Below are 23,618 nucleotides of genomic sequence, written 5' to 3'. Positions count from 1 at the left end.
CGCGCACCGACCGCGCCGCTGCAGTACCTTGCTTCTAAAAGAAGTTTACGCGCCGCTCCTCCTCCTCCTCCCACCGAAGCAAAAAAACTGACCCGAGGCGGCCGCGAAGAGGGGATCCGTCCTGGCTGCACTCAGCGAGGTCGGTCCCTCGGAGGCTGGCTGTCCCGCCGTGCCCGTGGTGCGGCGGAGGAAGGCGCCCTGCCCTGCCCTGCCCGCCCGAGCTCAGCGCGGCTCCGCGCCGGCCCGCCCGCTGGGCAGGGCGGGGAGGTGGGGAATGTGCAGGTTGGGGGCAGGTCTGGCACACCCAGAAAACCAGGAGGTGGGAGACGGACAGACAGGGAGCAGCCGGCAAATCGGGAGCGGAACTTCACGTTATACTCCGCCGAACAAAACCCCCAAGTTTTGAGGTTTCTTCCTCCAGTTAAAAAGCTGCTTTTTTTTTTTTTTTTTTTTTTTTTTTTTTTTTTTTTTGAAACTAAAGCAAACTGCCAAACATTTCAGCTCATCACCTTGCAGAAATGCAGCAGGCTGCTCCCCGTGTCAGCTGTGGAACCACTGTGTCCCGTTAACTCTTCCTTCACCAACTGGCTTTAGGATTGGGATTTCCTTTTGTCCTCTCAGGTGAAACTGTTTTGGATTTACTCCAGGCTGGGTAAAGATAGAGATAACTTTCAAATGCAAAGCACATTCCACCTTTTAAAGAACTCACTCAGCCAGTCATTTCTAATCTCCTTGGAAACATTTTCCTTTGTTTTTCAGTCATAGACATGAGTCTCTCTCAAACTAAGGGACCGAAATTCGAGGGTGGTTTTTGATCATTGGAAGGATATGAGATTCCAGTGCAGTCTTACAGATGGAAAAATGGAAGGAATAAACCAAGCAAGACAAATTTATGACATCAATAACAGGATATGTCCATTTGTGATAGCAGGAATTAGACTTAATAATCCAGGAAGTTCTTGACAGCTCTTGCCATAAAAGGAAGGAGAAGGAGACCCAACCTACATACCAAACAGCCAGGTCCACCAACACAGAGTGCTCCACCTGCCAAGTACACTTCTAGGTATTCCCAAATGCCCTGGTTTAGCCTGTATTTTTTTCTTTCCTTGCCCTTACCTCTGCCCCAAGCAGTTCAGGTGTAAGACTGAAAAACACAGGAACAATCTGTCAGTACCCCTGAGAAACAGCTAACATCATTCTGCTCCTCTGTAACATTCCTTGGGTTATTCAGGTTTCTCTCATTTCCCCATATTGATTACTATGTAGAAAAAAATACGTGTGATATTTTTACACACTGAGGAAAACAGACAGATTGTTTGAAGGCAAAGTTGTCTGGATAATTGGGAAGTAATGCCAAAAAGTACCTGGAATACAGAAAAATTATTGATTTGCCATTTACCTAATTAATTTTATCAGTATGGAAATAATTTTAAGTACATGAAATTACCCACAGAAGGTAAATGGCTTTATGGTTTGAATGGTGGAGTGTGGCAGCCTGCAGAACCAGAAATGAAAGACCAAGTTATGAATTCTGGGTGTTGGTACAATGGTGATTGTGAATTAAATGATGAAAGGGGGTGAGGGTAGGTGATGGAATGACTGTGATCAGGGACTGCAGGGACAACTGTGTGAGTCTTTCCTGTGGGAAAGGTGCCAACCAGCATGCAACAAAGCTGGTGCCTGCCAGCCTGCAGAAGAGACATGGCTGCCTTACTAGAGGGATGTGTATGTGTTGATAGGCAAGGAGTCAGAATCCAGGGTTAGATGCCTTTCCCAAGAAAAAACCCAAAACAACTAGTAAATCAGAAATGGCCACATGCTGTCCTTACTTGTGGCAACCTATCTGTCTAGGCCATTGCCAATTTTAGCCTATACTACTCCACTGAAATTAAACAATTAATGGAAGAACCAGAACATTTGTTTTGTAATCCCCCTAGGTCTGCCAACCGTGAAGCTGTCCCTTATGCAACACCGTCATGCCTCACTTCCCTCCCACACCTTGTTGTAACAATTTCATATAGCAGACAAGGCATTCTCTGTCAGTGTAAGAAAAAGCTTCTTTCACAGAGGCTAAAAATTCCCAGGCTTATAGCAAGTTGAGGCTAAAGCAGAACAAGATGGAGAAATTAGCCCAAGGACAAACTGCTTGAACAAAAACTTTTAAAGGTGTGGGCTTAAACAAACATGCTGGCTGGAAAAGATGAAAACTCACACAGGCTCTTGTGACTTTCCAGGTGAACAGTGTTCCTTTTCTCATTTTATCCTTTCTCTCCTCAGCCAAGGGAAAACTCTGTGTAGATAGTTTTGTTTGCTGTTCTGTCTGTTGCCTCAATCTTTTTGTGCAGAACAGTAATGTAAGATGAGCAGGGAGATGAAGTCATCTTTCCCTAGACTCCCTCTTTTGTTTCTTGTTCCCAATTAGGGTCCATAATTAATCTGGCCACCACGACAGAGCACTGCATGGGGTGCTGGGATGTCACAGACATACTGAAGCAAGCTTGTTTCTCAGGAAACAGGTCTTTTCCTCATAAGGTGGCAGTCCCTTGACCTTTTGTCTAATACAAAAAAACTTTTAAAATGTTCACATTAATTAACTCAAACTAGGGATAGAATCAGATTTGTGGGGAAAGAAATAAAATCTGTTTTCCAAAAAATACATGCACTATAGAGCTGTTATTATCTCTAAGCACAATGTCTCAAAAACTGCCAACAGCCTTTGTGAAAAATGTAAAGGATAAATTCACTGCAAAATGCCTGTTAAGCTGGTAACTCAGCCTCTGCTTGGCTGTGGAAAACCTAAGTTCAACTCTGTCTTTCTTTCACAAGAGCTCAACCTGAACTTCACATCTCTCATCCTAGAGAAGGATCCTACCCACCCTGTTATTGCCAGTTTGGGTCCAGTCTGTCAAAACCCCACCATGGACCTTGATGGAAGCTCAGTCAAAATCCAGTGTGGCCACAATACCTTTCCAACAACCCCTACAGAAAAACTAAAGCCAGCTGATAAATACTGTGTGTCTAGATTGTCCTTTGGATGTTTGACACCTCTCTGGCAGATAATGTTGGAGATAGCAAACCAATAGAGCTTTTACTGCTGGGGCCTACTTGGCAGCCTAATGGATCTCGCTGCAGAGCAAGTCACTGAGGGGTCTCTACATTCTCCCAGCTACCCCTGAGAAGGTGTAATTTTTATCACACCTCACATTCATATTTCTTTTGTTCCTATTCATCCTTACAAAATATGGAAGCTGTATGAAAGTCTGTTTTAACTCTGTTTCCTGAGGCATTTGAAGCATAGATAACAGATAAGGACTTGCTCTTGAGCAGTGTCTTGTCACTGCTGGCCTGCATTCATCCTGCAGCAGTTGAGAGAGAGAGAAGGAACCAAGCCCAGGCTGAAGACAATCCTCTGTCAGCAGCATTTGGCTTGTGTTTATAAATTATTTTGCAACCACTGAATTCTGAACAGTTGCTATTCCAGGATCCTTTTCTTGGGAGGAAAAGATAGCAAAATTAAAGCTCAGTAGTCCAGAATGGGTTTTTGTAGTATCATCCTAGCAGGACAAGATGGTTTAGGCCAGGATACAATCAAAGCAAAAAAACCCAAAACACGGAGAATGAAAGGCATCAAAATACATTAGGAGAAAAGGTTAACTGAAAGCCAGATACTCCTCAGCTATATAACATGTGGCATAATCCAGGCACTTAGCAGAACTAAATACAACTTCTCATGACTGAAAATATGAATAGCCAAACCCACTGATACCTGGGAAATCTATGAGACATAGTCTCTGACAAGTTTCTGCTTGTTACATAAATCCACATGCCTGAAGCAGACTTTTGCCAATAAGTGTTTAAGGTCTGTGAGAAGAAAAATATGTAGAGAAGTTCACAGGTGACAGACCACTGTCCAGCTGATCCACTTCTCATGCTGAGAACTCTGAGACATGCCTCCTTCAACCCTAAGGGTGTCCTAACCATGCCTGTCATTTAAATCCATTTGAAATGGATCCCTTCAGATGCACCTCCTATCTCAAGTGACCAAGCCCTTCCTGACCTCTGAGCTGTAGGCAGGAGCCAGGTGCCCCAAAGAAAAGGATGGTTCAGAAGTGTCTGAGAATGCTATTTTCCTCACATCCTGGTTGGATTCCAACTGACAGAAAACATTTCTCCTGCTGCTGCAAAGCAATGTGTGCTGTGGCTGAGGAGACCAGGATCGGTGTGCATAGAGAAGGGATGGGGTGGATGAGGAAGTCAGAGGGAACACAGGGCACTGTTAAGACCTGTCTGATTGAAGACCACTTGGTTGGGCTGGTCTGATGTTCACCCATCCCTTCCAACAAAAAACACAACTGAGATTTTTGTCTGAAGTCTTTCAAGAATTTACAAATGAGAGTATGTATCCATGCACACACATATTAAGAAATACAGATAATTATATGCATAGACAGAGAGTACCCTGGCTCACCTGCTGCATGCTTCTGCTGCCTTGTGACTTGCAGGCACATAACAGAGAAAGGCTCCAACCAGTGTGCGAGGCAAAAAATCTGAAATCTTAACTCCTAACCATAATGAGTAAAAGGCATACCACTTCTCCAGTGCAGTAACACTGAAGAGAACAGAGACAGAATCTGAAGAAGCAGCAAAACCAGTGCCAAAGTAAATGCACGATCCTCAGGATTTATGAGGAGGAAATAAAGCTTAAAACTCTGGCCTTTCCTTCTTTTGGGGCAAAGCAAACTCTGACATGCTCAAGGAGTTATATTTGTGAAACAGCTCCTAAGCCTTTAATGACTATTACAAAAAGCTATCTCCTTTATTTGTATAATTTATAATAACTTTATCTTCAAGTAGAAGATAATTTTTAATGAAAGACTTGCGTATTCTGCCACGGTACACAAAAGTCACATCTATTGTAACTTACTCCTGGTTGAAAGAAGAGGTGGTAAACATCTGGACCACAGTATCTGGAAGCTGAGAGAAGCCTCAGCCTAATGACAGACATATTGCATAAGTCAGTTTCTTTACCTCAGTTTAGTGGAAATTTTGTCCAATTACATTTTCTATTACAGTGCCAGCACAGACAGTACAGAATGACTATGCTAACTGGGTGTGACCAGCTTTATTCTCACCTGCCACTCATTTCCATGGGACTGGGAGTTACATGGTTAAAATCACATTCTACTGAATCACTTGAGGAATGCTCAGAGCGACTTTCCTCAAGACCAGTAGTTACAGCAAGGGACAGCATGACTCTACCTTGGCCAAGGGGATGAGTTGCAGAGCTACTAATTGTGTTCAGAACGTGAGAAGCCAAACAAAGGCTTTTCACATCTGAGGCATCACGGTTGATTTGTCCAGGTCATGGTCTGAATGGCTGATGGAGACAAATTCTCCAGGCCAGCAACATGCAGTTTAATGAAGACTTGTTCACTCAGCCTTATTAGCAAGGAATTTTGCAGTGTCTAAGGAAGAGGGGTTGATATGCCTTCAATAGGACACAAAGGGTGCTAATTTCTAATCTCTGCTCCATTCTTTAAAATTCATAGCCAAATTATAAAGTATGAGAAGCTGAGGGGGAAAAAACCCCATGCAGTTGATAAAGGCAGCCTTTGTATTCAAATTTCTGTGGGAGAAAACACAGAGTAAAAAATTATGTTGGAGGATCTTCACTCTTCCCACCATCTTACCTCCTCACAGGAATTAAACTTTACTTTATGCTTATAGTGCTCAACAGTCCTGCCATTCGTCACAGAAGACAGAGAAAGCACAAAAACATGCCATGGCCATAGTTCATTGCCTTAGTGAGTCTAGCAGCTATTTTTTAACAGAAGTTATATTTTCACCATTTTTACCGTTTGTTCGCTGTTTTTTACAAGTGTTGACTTGTAAATTAGTTTAAAGTAAACTGTACTGGCAGACGCAGCATGCAATTTGGAGACCATTACTGTATATTCACCATAGTGTTTTCCTCTTTTAAAACATCTTCCCTTTTGGTTGCACATAGTCAATGTGGAAACTTTATTAAACTTTATTAAACACATTGCAAAGCCAGCTCCACTTACATGAAAAAAATACTGCATTTGCCAAAGCAAACTGGGATTGAAGGCTTTTGAAACAAAAAAACTAAAGGAATATATAGGGAGTGTTAAGTTCTTAAACTTTTCAGGAAAGATAGTGAGGAATATTTACCTCCTGATGATTACTAGGCAATTAGATTAAAAATGGTACAAGAACATATTTTACACTTTCATTTCAGGTAGGTGACAGGCTTGGTGTGACTCTGGCAATTTGGCTGTATTATATGTCTCTCTAGATTACTGCATGGGGACTCTGGGTGGTTATGATGTTAAGCATAGAGACCACTTGCCTCCAAAACTGGTTCATCAACTTGAGTAGCATTTTCCCAATTTATGCTAATGTAAGCGAAGACTTCTATATTCAAATACTACTCATAGTGTTTGAGTATAGAAAATAAAGTTTGGGGTTTTTTGGGTTTGTTTTTTTTTTTTGAGAGGTGGGGGAATGATTTAATGAAGTTAGAAAAATGAAAATATCCAAAAAATTTTAATCCATAAAATTGAGTTTTAAAGATAATACACTTTTTTTTTTAATGTGATGGTAGAAATCCAGGTATAAGAAATACTATAGCACCATACAAAATAGAAAATATCTAGGGAAATATTGCAGCTTCAGATTCCTGTAAGGTGCAGAAATTATTGTCACTGATGGAATTTAAATGACACTGCAGGGCACAGCAGTAAAGCATTAGCTACTGCTAGAATTGGTATGTATTTTCTCAAAGACAAATATTACTTCACTACTTTGCAACAGTACTACTTCAATTATCCAGTCAACAAAGAGAAATTTAAGTTCAGAAGTAGATTATGAAGAAATTCTTCTGCATGCAGAAGGGTCTTCTGCCGAGTAAAGGGGAATGACAGTCCCTTTACTCATTTTTCCTTCCCTGCCAGAAGGGAATGCAGGATGCAGCAGGTCACCCACTAGAAACAAGGTGATGCCACCAGCATCAAAGCTTTTAAGCATTTAAGTTACTTTAAAGTGGCTTTACTTTACTTTAATATTTCTACAATACATATTAATAAATAAATAAATACAAGTTACTTTAATATTTCTACAAGAAATAGAAGTAGAGCAGCACCCAGAAGAGAAAAATTGGGCAGGAAGAGAGAAAATCCCATGACGAAGAAAGGGAAAAGAGTCCATGTGGGTTAAAGAGCATTTCTTAGAGCACTGGCTGCTGGGAGGCTCAAGAGCCACCTTGAAACTTTTCTGTAAAGCAGGAGATGAGCTGAAGCAGGGGGATTAAAGCTGTTCACTAAGAAATAACTGAAATAACTGAAATGCAGAAAAAGTATAGGCTAGTCATCCATCCTTGTATTTTCTTCCCCCTTACTTCTTCCTTGGAGAAAGATATGAAGAGGCACATGAGCTGGGTTTCCAGATCTAGCAGAAGAAGCCTCCTGGTCCCGGTCCCATGCTGTTTGACTTGAGAATGATCCAGGAATTATCAGGTTATTCTCAAATGCCTTTGCTCATTGAGGAGTGACTCTTCTCCCTGCCATCTGATGAAGGATGGGTTGATTTCTACTGACCTGCTTTTCCTTTTATCCAGTAGGCAAGGAGGTCTGGCAAAACCCTTCTCCTTTCACACCAGTTTGTTCCATTAGTTCAGGTTTGGGTTGTTCAGACGCGCGAGACAAACTGGTTTTGTTCTGTGGATGCAGCTGGACTGTCAATCTCAGCAGAGCACAGCTCACCCTTTTTCCCTAGCAGTCTCCCACCCTCTGGCAGACCTGGATCAACTTGGCAGAAGGATAGAGGACAGGGCTAAAGCCCCAGTCACCACTTTTTAACATCTGAGTCTCTTGGCAACTGAATCACCTGATGAAAGTAGATCACACTCAAAACACCTTCTCTGCATTCCCCTAACTCCCTTGCCCTCTAATAGCCCCCCATTACTGACAGCATCACCCTTATAAGACCCCTTGTGTCCATTGCCTCTGACAGCTCTCTTACTGAGGTGCCATCTGTTGTTGATGCCTTTTCTACTGGAGCACTAACCTCTCTTGGCTAAGCTGCCTTGACCTTTATGGGAGATCAGTTCATCTGATGCTGTCCATCTCTGGACACATACGTGACTAATCAGGAAATCAAGTGCTCTTCATGGTGTTTGAACTGTGCTGTGACACACAGACTGGTTCCTGCAAGCCTGGGACACAGAACAGCCAAAGGAGCTGAAGCTGAGTCCTGTAATTTCAAACTAAGCAGAGATCAAAAGCATACCTGCAGAGTTTGATCACATTGTGGGGAAGCTTTCATTACACTTGTTATATCTAAAGAATTTGCAGTAGCATTGATTTCAGCAGAGTTGTATGGCCTTAGCAGCGCCCTGAGAACATGCCCACATTGTTAATCCATTGTCACTGTGTCTTCACTGCATTTGCAGCCATGCTAAATCAAGGAAAACTGCTCATGCGTAATACAATCTGTATTTATCTTAAGGCCAGATTTACCCGAAAGCCTGAGGTCTGCCATCAGCAAGCACAGATCTGTGTGTGCAACAATAAGCGCACAGCTCTGCTGAAACCTCTTCAGCTAAGCATGTTTTCAAATACAGCCTTTAAAGCAGTGCAGTTTGGTGGCTTTACCAAGAAAAGCATAATCTAGTCACTGAGACAAAGATGCAAGATGAAGACTGTGCAGCAGTCCAATTACAGCATTTGCTGAAGAGACACCAACACTCAAAGAAGGGGAACAATGCACATGCAACTGCGTCAATAGAGTGAAATGCCTTTGTGTCTCTTCCTCCTTGGAGACGAAAAACTCAAAAGATTTGCGGGGAATCCTGCAGGTTTCCCAGGATACACCATAGTTTGCACTAATAATGTGTTGCTGGAGGCAACCAAGCCTGAACAAACAAATCAGTCTGGGGGAGGAGGAGTGGCAAAGCCACCAGGAAAGCCCCCCTTACTTCTTTTATGTAAACTTTCCCACCCAGATCCTAATGCTGGCTGGCTGGTGAAGGGCCCGCTGCAGAGGCAGTGCAGTGAATCGCCCCAGGCCAGCCTCGTGTCCCACTCTGGAGCCAGCTGCCCATGCTGGAGGCAGCACTGTGCAGCCCGAGGCACGGGGAGCGATGAAGCTGGTGCTGTGGCCGGCGTGACAAATGCACTAACACCCTCCAGTTGTGTGCTCTGCCAGGAGCACCATGTGCCTCTCTGTACGCTCTGTGCTGGCCTGTGCTCCCTTTCCACCCCGGCCCCTCTGAAGACTCATGCCTAGCACCAAGCATACAAGTGCACGTGTAGCAGAGACAGGACGTAGCAAACACATATAGACTATCAGTTTGAATACACTGCAGGGGTACTTGGCTGTTGCGCTGGCACAGAAGGAAATAAGATCCTGGGATGTATCAAGGAGATAATTCCTGAAGATGGGAAAACGAATATCTCGATATCAGGCTGTGGTGACACCTCAGTCTTGCACAGTTTTGATCACCACATACCTGCAAGATTAATTCAAACAGCAACGTGAGCTGAGAAAAGCTTCTAGGATGAGGAGGAGAATGGAGAACCAGAATACTAAAGAGCTTGTCTCATTCAGTTTAGCAAATGAACACAGAGAGAGAGATAATTACCCTGTATAAATATATTAAACTGCTCACACTGGAGAGGGCAAAAAGCTATTTGAAAGACAATATTGGCACAGGAACACATGGATAGGAAATAGTCATTAATACATTTACATCAGGGTCCTGGGAAATAAATTCCATTCCTATGATCTTAAGTGAATCATGTTTAAAGCTGTCTGAAATGTCTACATGCGAAAATACAGCAGCTTCAATAAACTGTTGACTAAAGTCTCCACTTAAAGGGAATAATTTCTGCAAAGCCTGTAATGGGCTTGAGAACACAGAGCTACAGGACATATGTTGGCAGGATCTCTAATCTCCTTTGAGACACCAAATTAAATGGCTAGATTTGGAGAGGAGCACACTGAGCTAAAGCTGTTTGAAAATTTTCTTCAACTGTAACAAGAATAGCTGGGACATGAGAATTTTGGAAACAGTTTTTGGTGCAAAACCCAGATCTGGACTACTTCACAAAAAGTATTGAGCACTCTTAATAGTTTTTAAAAAGTGAGTCCTAAGTGATTAGTTCAAATCAGCATCCATGAAATACACTGCAGTGCCACAAGGGTACTGACAGGTAAATTGGACTGGCATCCATGTGACAAAACCCAGAATCACAATTCTTACTCTTGCTAACCAAGATCAGAATGAAGAAATAGCGTGAAGTTTCCTTTTCCTCTCATGTAATACACACGGCCATAATGCAAATACCAGTTTATATAGGCAGAGGATTTTGGTCTGTTCTGTCTAAGATGAGGACAATTAAGACCAAACTGCTTCGTAATAACAGATGAACATAGTTATTAAGATTCATGTCATATCTGTGCTCCAGTATTATATGATTTGATCAAGGCTAGATGAGGTGAAAACCAGAGATATTGAAGTAAAGACATAAATCAGCAGTTTCCATAGAGTACTGTCCTCCAACTCTGCTCATTTCTACCTTGACAGAACAGAAAATGTTACATTTTGTCCCTAACATTGGGGCTGAATAAAAGAAAAAGGGAGGCAGAAATCCTGATAAAAATGGACATTTATCCCAAGTTTCTAAGTGGGCACAAGAAAATAAGTTGTGAACGTAAAAGCTGAAAGTTTTGCTTATTCTGTTCACTGTTCGTGTTTTTGACAAATCTGCTTCCCATTTTATCCCACACTGTCCTTTGAGGAGATGACTCTATAACTGATCCCCTATAATGTTCATCATCACTTTCCCAATTCTTTTGATGCATAGTCTGCCTTAGGTTTTGGATGATATCACAGCAAGAGACAAACAAGGAAATCCATGCATTTGGGTATTGTGAAATTTCTCATTCTTACTTGCTGTCTGCTGCTGCCAGCTTTTTCACTGGCAGTTTTACTCTGCCAGCTCCATTCAGCCCCTTCATAATCAGACAGGAAATTCCACACAGAACTGGGTTCTCTAATCAAGAGCACATGCAATGATTTACAACTCTTGTTAATTGGTACTACTGCTGAAGCCTTGCTTGCTTTTCTGCCATGTAGAATCAAGGGTGGAAAATGCCACTTCTCAGGTGGGTGACTCCTCCCTGTGGTGAATCCTGCTGTGGTTCTGGAGCTGCAGAACTGTGTTCCTTGGGGGTTAGCCAGTGCTGTAGGGCAGCAGCACAAAGCTGGGACAGTGCTTCTCCAGAGCTATTCCATGGCTACAGTGCCATTCCTGCCTCCTGTCAGCAGCACAGCAGCATGCTGCCAGGAACTGAATGCAACAGGTGAGATGATGTTGCTGAAAACTGCCACTGATGTTTTCCACTTTAAAAGAGATAGGGGAGATATCTTGGTGTTCTTCTCCCCCAACTTGAAGCTTGGAAGCCACTTAGCATCCTGCAGAATTGGTCCAAATAAACCAAGCTGTTCCTCTGTGAACACAGCAATCACAGATAGCTGCTGCACTCAAGCATCCTATCTCCAATTAAGCTTTACACTGAAATGTCCTGCCCAGCTGCAAAATCTCCTGCTGAACTCCTCAGGCTTATCATATCAGTATGTGGCTTTCTGCATTAGAGACCAACTGGGGCCAACATAAACACTATGGCTGAGGAATCACAGCCTTACAAACAGAAATAAAGGGCTTCATACCACCTAGTCTGCCTCATTGAGACAAACTACAAAGCACCTACTCATATATATTTTCTTGGGATATTGCCTGTATGAAGGCAGATCAGAAGGTCAGTCCTGTGACTCGCCCTGGACTTCTCTCTGCTGTCTTTTCAGCTGATCTGTGTAAAAACATTGGTGAATAGGTGTTGTCATCATATTTCAAAGGTTCCATACCTCCTGGGTGATTTGTCATGGGCATCTCCTCACAGCACTGACTCCTTCACAGCCAACAACTCCAACTCTCTTCTCAGCTAGCTAACTCACTCTTTTGTAGCACTCTTATTGGATACAGCTGCAGCCTATTAAGGGCAGGCCTGTTTCTAATCTTTGGTGATTAGTACAGCTGCAATTCTTCAGGTGTAAGACTACCTTCTGCACTATTTCCTTACATTCCATCTCTCCACAAATAGGTGTGAAAAGAGTGAACTACATCAAGAATACCATGTAGGGTCAGCATCTTAATAAAGATAACTCTGCTAAAAATCCACAGTTACTGTACCTTCCACTTCTGAATAGTCATGAGAAGAAAACTCAGCACCTGAACTAGGAGATGCTCATTTAGCTGTTTGCAGCACAGGGCCAATGACATGCACAAGATCAGAACTGATTCTTTGCTAGCAAGCAGACAAGAAAACACTCAATTAAACAACAAAGTTATTTTATATACATATATATACACACACACACACAAAGTTATAAAGTTTTTAATTGTAATATTTCCAAGCAGTAATGAAAATTAGACTCAGTGAAATGCTGCCACTTTCTCCTCTCACACTCTGCCTCCTCCTTGTCTTAGACTTGGTTTTCTTACAATGTGGAGGAGCAGGGAAGGCCTAATTAATTCAGAGGGGTAAGCACCGTAAGACTCAGCCTAGTAAGCATTAGTAGGAGCAGACACTTCTGAGCTTTCTTCTAACTTCTTTCTTACTATAAGAGCAATGTTAAATTTTGTTTCTCCTACACCCTGATATTTCACATTGTTCCTGAAGAAAAAGCAAGAATCTGATAGTCCTACAGCAGCATCAACCACTCTTCTTTGTGAGGCAAGGTAACAGAGAAGATAAATAATGAGTGTTATTTTCTGGGGTGTAGGGGAGGCAAATATTGGACCTTTTGAAGTTAGTAGACTACATTTAGGCCCACAAGAGCTGGCAGAGCTGTGCTCAGTGACATCTCAGCTTGCTTTAAATGTTATCACTAGAACAGTCCTTTTTTAAAATGAAGTTTTGAAGGGATGGACATGACTGATCAGGGACTAACTTTGCTACAGCTGATGTTAATCAGAAAGATATTATGCAAATATTTGCTCAGGATATGGTAGTAATATAGAATGGCTTGGGTTGGAAGCAACCTTAAAAACCATCTTGTTTCAACCACCCTGCTATAAGCAGGGACACCTTCCACTAGACCAGCTTGCTCCAAGCCCCATCCAGGCTGGCACTGAACACTTCCAGGGATGGGGCATTCACAATTTCTCTGGGCAATCTCTTCCAGTGCCTCACCACCCTCAGAGTAAAGAATTTCTTCCATCTTGCCAGCTGATGTTGAGCTTTTCATCCATCAACAGCCCCACACCTTTTTCCTCAGGGCTGTTCTCAGCGCATTCCCTGCACAGCCTGCAGCTGTGCTGTGTATTTCAAACTGAAGGCTTTGGTGCAGAAATGGCCAGGAGACCAGACTGGACAACAATAATGACAACACAGTCTTCCTTTCTGGCCTTAAAGCCTATGAATCACATGACTGCACACCAAGATTATTTTGTAATCCTCTCTACTGAATAGATAGAAATAAACATTTGTTTATTGTTGTACCTGTTCTTTCCTCATTCTAATACTTCCCCTTCCTCCTGGCAGACTTTCTGAGCCTTTTTTCCTGCCACAAGGTGGGACTGAGACGGTGACTCTGGTCCACTACTTTTACCTGCAGTCTTCATCAAAGAACAAGGCTGTCATTCTATATGGCAAAAGCTATTTCTACTTATAGGTCCAGTTTGCACAACCAAGCTGCAGGCTTCCCTACTGCAACACAGGGATGAGGACTGAACGCTACTGCAGAGGTCACTAGGATACTGCAGCCAGGAAGCCTTGAAGATGAGCTAATTTCTAGTACACAGGTCTATCTCAGGATCACAACACTTCTACTGCTAAGAATTATCTAGACCTAGCTTCCCAAATCTGTCCCACTAATTCATTACTCTCCAAGAAGCTAAAAATGCATGAGAAAAATCTGGGATGACAACTAGAATATAAAACTCCTGAATTGCTAGTTGACATTTACATGAAAAATAAAGAACCCTGCCTCTGGTGCTGAATCTAGCCATTATAGTTTGGAGTTGTTTAGGAGTATATTTTAGGTGCTATTTGTTCATGGCATTCTGGAGTCCCCTCCTCCTTGAAGCAAGAGTTGGATGTCCCTCTCTGCAGCCTCTCCAGCTCGCTTTGGCAGACTCTCATGCACAAGTTTTTCATGTGTCTGGGACTGGGATACAGCACAAGCTGGTTAATAGTTACACAGCACAACTGAAATGCAGTTCTGGATGGAAGGTAGCAATCATCAGCATGTACTATTCTCCCTCTTGCCATGATAATTAACATGGAATCATTTCAGAACTTGTACCCTGTTCATGGCATTCAGTGCAACCACATTGCACAGCTATGTAATCTGTTCAAAGCTGCTTGTTTGAAACTCACAGAACACCATTCTTGCAGTCATCATATCAGGATTCAGTATCTAGCTGGCTTCAGTTACAGAAGAAATGTAACAGAAACACTGCAGAAAAGCATTAGGAAAAGGTTTGAAAAGTTATTATTTGCCCTCTATTACCGTCAAGAGATAGCTGGAGCTGAGCTTGTCAGAATTGCCATTTCCAAGATTTGGAAGAGAAGCACCAGAACCCCATTAAATGATGTTGAAAATAACAACATTCTCAGATTAATTCCTTGTGCTATTTATGAACTGTCTGGATTTTGGGAAGTTAGGGGTCACACATGCAACTTTCTATCTCCAAACATGCAGATGTTCTCAGAAAATAAAAACATAGCAATTTCCTCAGTATCCCAGTAGTCCCAGAGATACAATAAAGTGCCAAAGAGAACAACTGGTCTGCAAATTGAACTGTTAACATCAAACATGGCATAGCTGCAGCTTTGCTAAGATACAAATCAAAACAGAAACAACACAACTACCAACAATGCACATAAAATTGCTACAAGGAAACTTATACCTACACACAGACATACACACACAGAGCTTTAATATGTGATACAGAGAGATTCTATTATATATTCTATGAAGTTTATAATAAAAGATAGTTTCTGAGCTATGTAAATATATATAATATCTTCTTTATGATATACATACTGGCCATATACAACTATTTATATTTTGTATACAATATAATTTTAATTTATATAGATAAAATGATTTTAAAGAAGCATGGTGAAATGCAGAAATCTAAATCAAGCTGTGAGGTATTTGGGCACAGCCTCAGAAAAGAGCCATAATCTCAGTTAGAAGAAGGCCTCTCTCTTGCTCCTCTGTCTCGCAGATATTTGGCCTTTTTTGAAAGCTGAGACAGGCATCTGCTACAGAAGGAACAAATACTTGTATTGTATCAGTAACAGAGATGTCCTGTGTTACTTATCTTGCAGAGCACAGCACAAAGGCCAAAAGTTCCTACTTCTTTTCATGCTCATTGATCCAAGCTGGGCAATGTGGTGAGGCATGGTAAGAACTCTGAGGCAAGGGCATTTCACCAGCACCAAACACAGCTTCACACACAGTGAAACCCCAGCTGTTGAAAAGTTCTTGCTCTTATAACCACATAAACATGCCCCTGGTAAATGGGCAGTCTGCTATCACCTGACCCACATTTCTTGGCTAGCAGCTGCAGGCTAAAGAGTCCCTTGTGCTGACAAAGATGATGATAATATAAAAGGCTTCTTGGTGCCAGAGTTCAAACAAGCATAGGCAATGAAGTGCAGCATGTTTTAGCTGCACTTTGATAGAAAAGCAAATCTTTTTCAGCTCTGCTCATGCAACATTTACCTTCACCACTGTGAACATTGCTGCCTTTACAGGACATCAGTCTGCTTATCCCAACTCCATCAGTCGGGAGGTTTTCTGCAGTCCCCTGTAGCAAGGGTAAACTTTCAGGTTTACCCTTCAGGTTGCATCATTCAGATCTCTCATTTTCCTTCTTCAGAATCTTCCTAGGCCATATCTTGCATTAACACACACATTATATAAGCTCAAGCTCATAAGTTTTACACTCAAATTTTGTGTCAGTTGTGAGAAAGTTAATTCCCAGCCAATTCTACCTGCCTAGAGCCTGGACACCAAGATGCACATTTTAAGGCTGGAACTTATCTCTGTGTATGCCTGCAGTCAGACTTACCTCAGGCTTTCATCTGCTCCCACACAAAACCCTGTGCCCTGAGTTACCACAGGCAGCTGATGTTTAAGCATTTTGCATGCAGGATAAATTCAAGACAAGTGGTGAAATTATGGAATAGAGTATCCTTTTATCCTGTTCAGGCAATAAAAATTCACCATGGCTAAAATAGTTATTTTACTTAGCATCTGACCACAGAGTAGAATTTTTCATGCTTTTCTCATCACTAGGTTTTTTTCATTGAAATAGTATTGAACCCAGTCTGTTTCATAGACCTGATTGTTTACCATCACTAAGTAGGTCAAATATTGTTTTATTATTTTCATAGGGCTTTTAGCAGTGATATTAGTCTGATTTTTTTTTCCCTTCAGCAAGCTTGACCTTGGAGTCAACATTCTGGTTAGCAGTCAAGGTGACTTTATCATCACACAGAGCATGAGGATTCCTTTGCCTTCATGGCAAAATACATGCCATTTCATTGTCTTGATGGAGCCTTCTAACTTTACTACAGACTGAGGTAGCCAGTCCTTTGAGGGGAGAAATGCAAATAAAATGCTTGAATCAAGTCAGGTTTAAAGAACTGAATTTCTGGAGAGGGGCAGAGAGGATAGAGAGAAGAAAATGATCATACATATTTTGTCCACTTATGCACTGTTATGATGGGATAAGAGTGGGCTGAACAACAGAAGAGCAGCCAGAACTTTACAACAATTCCATGACCACTAGGTCCTCAGCTTCCCCACTTCCACAAACCTTCCTGATGTCAGCAGCCACCTCAGGGAGTGGACTGTGAGGCATCCTAGGATCAGAAAAAACGGATGCACTTTGTTCATGCTGCTCTTTTGCAAACTCTGCCCCTGGTGACACAAAGACTCAGTGTATTTCACACTTCAAGTTCCAGTATCACTATGGTACTGGAAGTGTATCTTATGTTTTATGTATCTTATGTTTATGATTCGTGTATCTTGTGTTTTAACTAACAGCACAGCTTTGCTTGTATTACCTCCTTTTTTACTTGTAAAATATTTAGGTGATTGGAGTGAGTTTTTGTACCCGTCTTGCTAATAAATATGTCAGTTTGTGACTGACTGAGATAAGAAAGTTGTACACAAAGCTTTTACTGAAGTATCAGCTTCACTTTGGGCCATATATAGGATATAATCCCATGTGTATGACAGGCATATACAGAAGTGCTTTTGTCTTTGACTTGCCTATATAACATGAAGTTATATATGGACTGGGCATCCCTCATTCCCTTCTCTCAGACGGAGACAGCCCCAAGGAGAGCAGCCGATACCAAATCAACAAAATAGCAATATCCAGCACATACTCCCACTTTCCTATTCTACCTTTCTACCAAAAAGTGGTTTCCAAACTCAGAGGTACAGGGAAGCAGAGTATTCCAAAATAAAAATTATCAGACAGATTTGTGCTAACTTCATTATTTGAAAAAAGAAACAGCTCTACTTATCCAAAGTAACTACTGTTTCTCCACAAATCCTTTGCCTGAAGTGCTGAGCCAGCATCTACCATACTGCTGTTTATAAATCTGCCTAGAAGTGTAACTCAGCTTCACTGAACCACCAAGTAATACTCTTTGCAGGTGATGTATGCATATGTTTCTTATGGAAGGGACATACGACCTCAGCAAGGTAAGGGAAGCCCATTCTCACAAAACAGATCTTATTTCCCACATATTTTTGCATTCACCACCTGAGAGAAAACACATTAAATATCTCCCAGGTCTGAGCTATCACAACACCAGGCAATCAATTTTCATCACCAAACTGCATAGCTACTGACCTTCCTCAGCATGGGTTGAACAGCTTTCAACATCGTACAGGTGCTTCCTCCTGGAGCTGTGTATTTTTTTCTGTGTCCTGACAGGTCAGCTTTTTTATGCACTGTGAAAGCTTTGTCATTCAGCAGTTCCCATTCTCCATGACATGACTGGCACTACTCTGCTCTATTTCTCCTGCTTCAGATTGCCCAGAGTACAGCTGAGGAGCAAAGAGCTACAATGCGATGTAACACATTTTTCCACAATCGGGATTGTGTTTAAATAGAGCCCTACAAGGTCAGACATAAGATCCTTAAATGGTTAAAATCTGCTTCTGAACCATGTTATGTCATGTCTTACACTTTCTCTGCATTTATTGTTCAGTAACAGTGCAAAGCACTATGCAAAGAATGCCTCCAGCAAACTGGATCTGTGTTTTGGCTCTCACTGGAACAGAGAGGAGCAAGCAGAACTGGGCCTGCCTCAGCTGAATACACTGCTGAGAAAATTTCTGCATGGAAATTCAGGAAAGGCATCCAGCCCCTCCCACAACATACTAGTTCCTAGATCAGCTTAAGCTGATGTGGCATGTCAAAAGCAGAAATGCTCCAAGTCTACCAACAGGTACATAGTTGCATTTGGCTCTAACTTCAGGAGCCTGCACATGTCAGTGCTGTGTAAAGTCCAAGTGTGATTTTTTTGGAATTAGACTAGAACAAAATGTTAGTCTGCCTAATCCTTGAGTTTGTTCTGCTTTGGATCAATTCCCTTTGGCTTAATTCTGAACAGTGAGTTTGAGTAGCATCAAAAAGATTGAGATGGAAGTTTGAAGGCTTCCCTCTTACCAGCTGAATCTGCTGCAGATGTTCTACCACTGGTCAAGTCCTCAGTATTCAGTGACTGCAGATCTGTGTAGGAGGGAGCAATGCTTGGGCTGCTGGTGTCCTCTGAGTTGGTTGTCCAGCTGCTCTCTGAGGCACGGGCTTGCCTCTCAGAAGAGTTGGAAGAGGGGGAAGTCCAGCTGGGTGCTTTTGAAGCAGACACTGGTTGCAGAAAACAGGTATCGGTTAGAGACATGCAGGGCAATCAGCCTGAAGATCACAACTATTCCAAAGACATGCTAGATCAGTGTACTGGGGCTCTGTAAATACAAATTCCAACATCTCCAGCAACACAGTTATTTTATAACAAATGCAGAGCAACTTAGCTAGTGCCTGGCACTGTCACCCTCCAGCACTACTCAGCTGTCTGCCTTAGATTCCATGCTGCAGGCAGCCATATGCTTTCCTGTTGCTCAAGTATTGGAGAAGCTGTGACTTTTCAGAACAAGATTTCATGTTTCTGACACTGCTGACAAGATCTGAATATGTTTGTTGTGCAACTCAGTTGAGTTTTTACAGCACCACAGATTTTTTTAAAGTGGTTTTATTTTATTTAATTAGCATTCCTTATCTGTGACACCCACTCAAATCTCAGGAATGCTCTGCATGGAGGGGGAGTATAAAAATAACCTGAAATTGACCTATTAATGTGCACTAGGAATGGCTTTTGTTTGTGAACAAGTAGAATGTAGAGTCCCAATCTGAATATAGTACATTACATTTCTGCTCAATGTAGACCAAAAATCCCGTTCTACTCATTTGCCAGACTTGCATGTCGAACAGTTCAGTCCTGCCTAACCATCACCCAGAGTTCAGAACACAATCACACACATCCACTGCTATGAGTTTGTATTCTGTGCTCTTTGTATTGCATGCTCTTTGCCCATAACATCACTTGAATGCTAGCAACAATGGGTGACCCTAGTGTGGAAATAATACTAATAAAAAACAAAGTTATGGTTAAAAAGTCTTCCTGAACTAAGGAAAAGTGTACAGGTAGAGACTAGTTCTAATTTAATATCAGCTTAATAACTGTTTTCTAAATTAGTACATCTGTATTCAGCTGTTAAACCAACAAAGATCTTAATGCTCCCCAAATCTCACAGTCACAGTGAACAACTACTGATGCAGAAATTCTCTTCTCAGTATGTAATAAACAAACAACCCTTACTAGGTTGACAGATACTTTGGAAAAAAATGACAAATTAATGTTAAAAAAGATTTATCTCTCTCCATCCAAATGATGTGCTGGGACAAGATTTCCACATTATGGAAATCTTGATATGTGCATAGACAGAATACCCAAACAGTGCTCTCTGCCTTGCTTCTTGAGAAGTGTGAATTTATTTTGTGTATCTGGACTGATAGCCTCAGGTAAGCAGGCAGTGGTATTTTTATATGTGTACAGCTGTAAGCTTAGTGGCACTGAGGGGCTTCTGAGGAGTCATCCCTGAGGATGAGGAGCTGAAAGTCAGATCTGCCTCCTTATTGCACAGGTTGTCAGCTGTTGTGTCAGACACAGAACCAAAGCCCACCCCTCCTCCCTGCAGTAACTGCAGGCTGTGTGGTGCTCAGTGCCAGTAGAGAAAGGATGATGAGTGTGTGACTGTAATCTGTCAGTCCCTCTCTCAGTCCTTTTGTTAAACACGGCACCTGAAAAGCCATCCTTAAAACTTCAGCTGAAACTGCTTTGACAGACAGAGCACTTTATTTGGACATAAAGAACAAACTGAAAAGCTGAGCTCTGTATGTGGATCACTAACAGGAGCCAAGTGTTTTTTAAAAAGTGTGCTTTATATCCTAGAAACTGTGGAATTATTTTATTTTAAAAAATCTTAGATTTCCAGTATTTTTTTAAGTCAGTCACAGCAATATGAAAAAGCAGGCCAATTTAGAAACATGTAAGATCTAATAACTCAAATACTGCCAACTAGTTTTGTGCTTTCCAAACTCAATTTTTATCTAAGAAGGCATCTGACTGGACTAGTGTTGCCAAATACCTCTGTGTAAGGGCAAATTAATTTTATTCCAGGCAAGTTGGGCCATCTTGAAAAAACAGATTTGTTTGCTTTTTTCCTAAAAGGAGTCTTGTACTTTGGAAAACCAAAACCACAGGCAGTTTTTTCTGCAAGAGATATTTTTTGAATTCTTACTACAGTCATTTTCTACCTGTGACTGTTCTAGGTTCCCCAACACTAATTATTAAAACTAGCAAAAGGGCATTTTCCCCTATACTGAGCCAAAAGACCATGTAGCAATCTCAAAAAGCAAGACAATCAAAAGTAAACATCTACACATGTTTAAGATCTCTCTTCAGATGCTTCTGCTTGGTGCTCTTCAGATTCCTGGAAGTGCTGCTGCCAAATTCCTAAATGAGGCAGGGCTCTTGTAGAAATTTTGAATTCAGTCTCTAATGCCAATAGCCAGAGAGTCACAGCCTTTCTGCTGTAGGAATTTCTCAGAAATCTGTTTATGTTGAAAGACCAGTGCCAGAACTATCCCTAAATGGCAAATTCTGTAGCATGCGTTGGATACTGAAAATCAACTCATTGTTTCCCAAAACAAAAAACGTTTCCTTCAACATGCATTTTACTTTTCTTGACATGTCTATGCTTAAAATAATGGATTGGCTTTTAATATGCAGATTTACCTTGAACCATTCATTCCTCTTTTTGTGGACCTGTTCCTTGATCCCTACACTGTATTACAATAAACCATATTAGCAGTATTTCCTTTCTTATTACATAGGACTTCAGATTTTTCTGATTTTAACACTGCATCACAGTTTCTAGTAACAGGTGTAGTTTCCAGCTGCTGATCTTGTATTGCAAGTATTGCCTGTTTCAGAGAGAACAGCACAAAGTAGTTAAGCTCAGATATGCTGTTGGATAGCCTCTCAAGGGTCATGGTATGAATCCAAGTAATTTGAGCCATTAAAACCAGACAAAGCTCTTGGGAAGAAGTGGGCATGGCTGAGTAGGATGGATGATGTAACAGATCTTGCCTTAGTCTAATTATGGTGACTCATATACCTCATTGAATTGAAGAGTGCAGCTAACACTGATAGAATATGAGACTGTGAGCTGGAGGCCCATTGCATAACAAATGCAAATGTTTTGTCACCTGCTGGCTGTGATCATTTACAGATTGTGTAGCATTTGTGATAGGAACATTTGGGTCAGCCTAAAAATCTCATTTTTCACTTTGGCAGTAACAGTTTGACTAGGCTGATAATAATCATAACAAAATTCAAATTTCTTCTTTTCCCCACAAAAAGAAAACAGAGACTGGGACACTACAGTACATCATTTCTCTGACTTAATATTTCTATGGCCTCACTCAAGAGTTTTTGCTTCTTGAGGAGAAATCCACACGCTTTGGCAGCTGTCAGTTAACTATACAGAAAGCCCAAATGCTGAAATATTTTGAATCAAATATTTTGCTTAGCATTTATTCTGCCTGAACCTGGCAGAAGGAAGGATTTACAAGAACATACTAATTAAAGATAGTTTTCACTGTGAGGGTTACTATGGGTGCTTTTCATTTCTGTACCTCAGATTTGACCTTTCTTTTCATCTTCCAACTTCTTTGCCTGTTTGTTCAGCCCTGTTGCGTGCCATCAATCCTCCAACCTCTGCTCTCCCCATAATGCCTTCAGTTTTCCCAGAACAAGGGTTCAGCATTAGCCTTGGTTTCTTTAAAAATGTACTTCCTATAGGATAACCACTACATTCTAACTGTATTTAAATTGCTATTTTTTTGGCTCTGAGCATTTTGAGATAAATATTTGCTTTTGGGGGAACCTGCACCAAAATACTGTAACCCTAATGTACAACATCTCTCTCTCTGAGCATCCATCCTCTTTGCTCTCATGGCACTCTGGAAATCCCGTTTTGCAAGCCCTTTTCAAAATGTGTTTCCAGGCAACCTGGCCATCAGCCTGGGTAATTATCTGGTCAGCTGAGCAGCTGCTCAAGCACAAACAGACAGACAGACAGACGATTTCCTAACAGCGCTGGAGCCCTGACAGGACCGCGACCGGGAGCGCTGAGCCTCCAGGACGTTGCTCTTTACAGCTGCCTGCACAGGAAACAGATCTCCAATGTGTCCATCCTTCTCACACCAATCCTTCTGTTTGCACTTAGCCTTCCTACCCCTCCCTCCCCCGGCTGGGTATTTGCTGTTGTTCCTGTGCAGAATGTTTGCTACTGGAAATGAGTAATTGCCGTCACCTCGGGCTTTCCACTCGGGGTGTCAGCGTACGCAGCGTCTCCAGCTTCGCTGCTGCACATAGAATGAAATCGTGATCTGCACAACAATGGAGAACAACTAGACTGGAGTTTATCCTACCTCTTGCTATCAAAAGTCCCTCAAAGTAAAGGGCCAGAAACAAAGACTTGTCATTTCTGCTTCCCTTTAGAGGCTGCCAGCTGCACTGGTCTGGCCCTTTAGCATACAGGGTCCAGAAAAGGAGTAGGACCAGCTCATAAGTAAGGATTTTAAAAAATCCTTAGGAAACACCTCCTCAGGGCTCCTACTTGCTTCATAGAATAATAGCTTCCCATGCAAGAATTACATGGAGTACATCCTGGTCTGACTGTTAGGGGAGTCACCCTTCTCCATGAATCTCAGTCAGATGCCAAAGTCAGTGTGTAAATATCCACCCTCAGTGACACGGATCACACAGGACAAACCTCTACAGGGGCACAAATGAGCGCCTACTTCAAAACTGCAATGCTTTTGGAAAGTCCACTCTGCTCTCCTCATCTGGATATCCTAGACCTCTGCCTA

The 23,618-nt window shown here is 41.8% G+C and overlaps 1 protein-coding gene across 3 annotated transcripts in view; it reads right to left on the bottom strand.

Annotated features, from left to right (window-relative positions):
* Positions 1 to 23,618, bottom strand: part of STON2 (stonin 2) — a 71,006-nt gene that overhangs the window by 29,909 nt on the left and 17,479 nt on the right. For all 3 annotated transcript variants that reach the window (XM_084208140.1, XM_084208141.1, XM_084208142.1), the window contains exon 4: positions 18,792 to 18,989. In XM_084208140.1, the coding sequence (XP_084064266.1) occupies positions 18,792 to 18,989 (198 nt within the window). The remainder of the gene's footprint in view (positions 1 to 18,791; positions 18,990 to 23,618) is intronic.

Source organism: Fringilla coelebs (genome assembly GCF_963513975.1).
Source record: "Fringilla coelebs genome assembly, chromosome: 6".
NCBI classification, from domain to species: domain Eukaryota; kingdom Metazoa; phylum Chordata; class Aves; order Passeriformes; family Fringillidae; genus Fringilla; species Fringilla coelebs.
The sequence above is the reverse complement of the archived record's forward strand: the minus strand, read 5'-3'. Positions and strand labels throughout refer to the sequence as shown.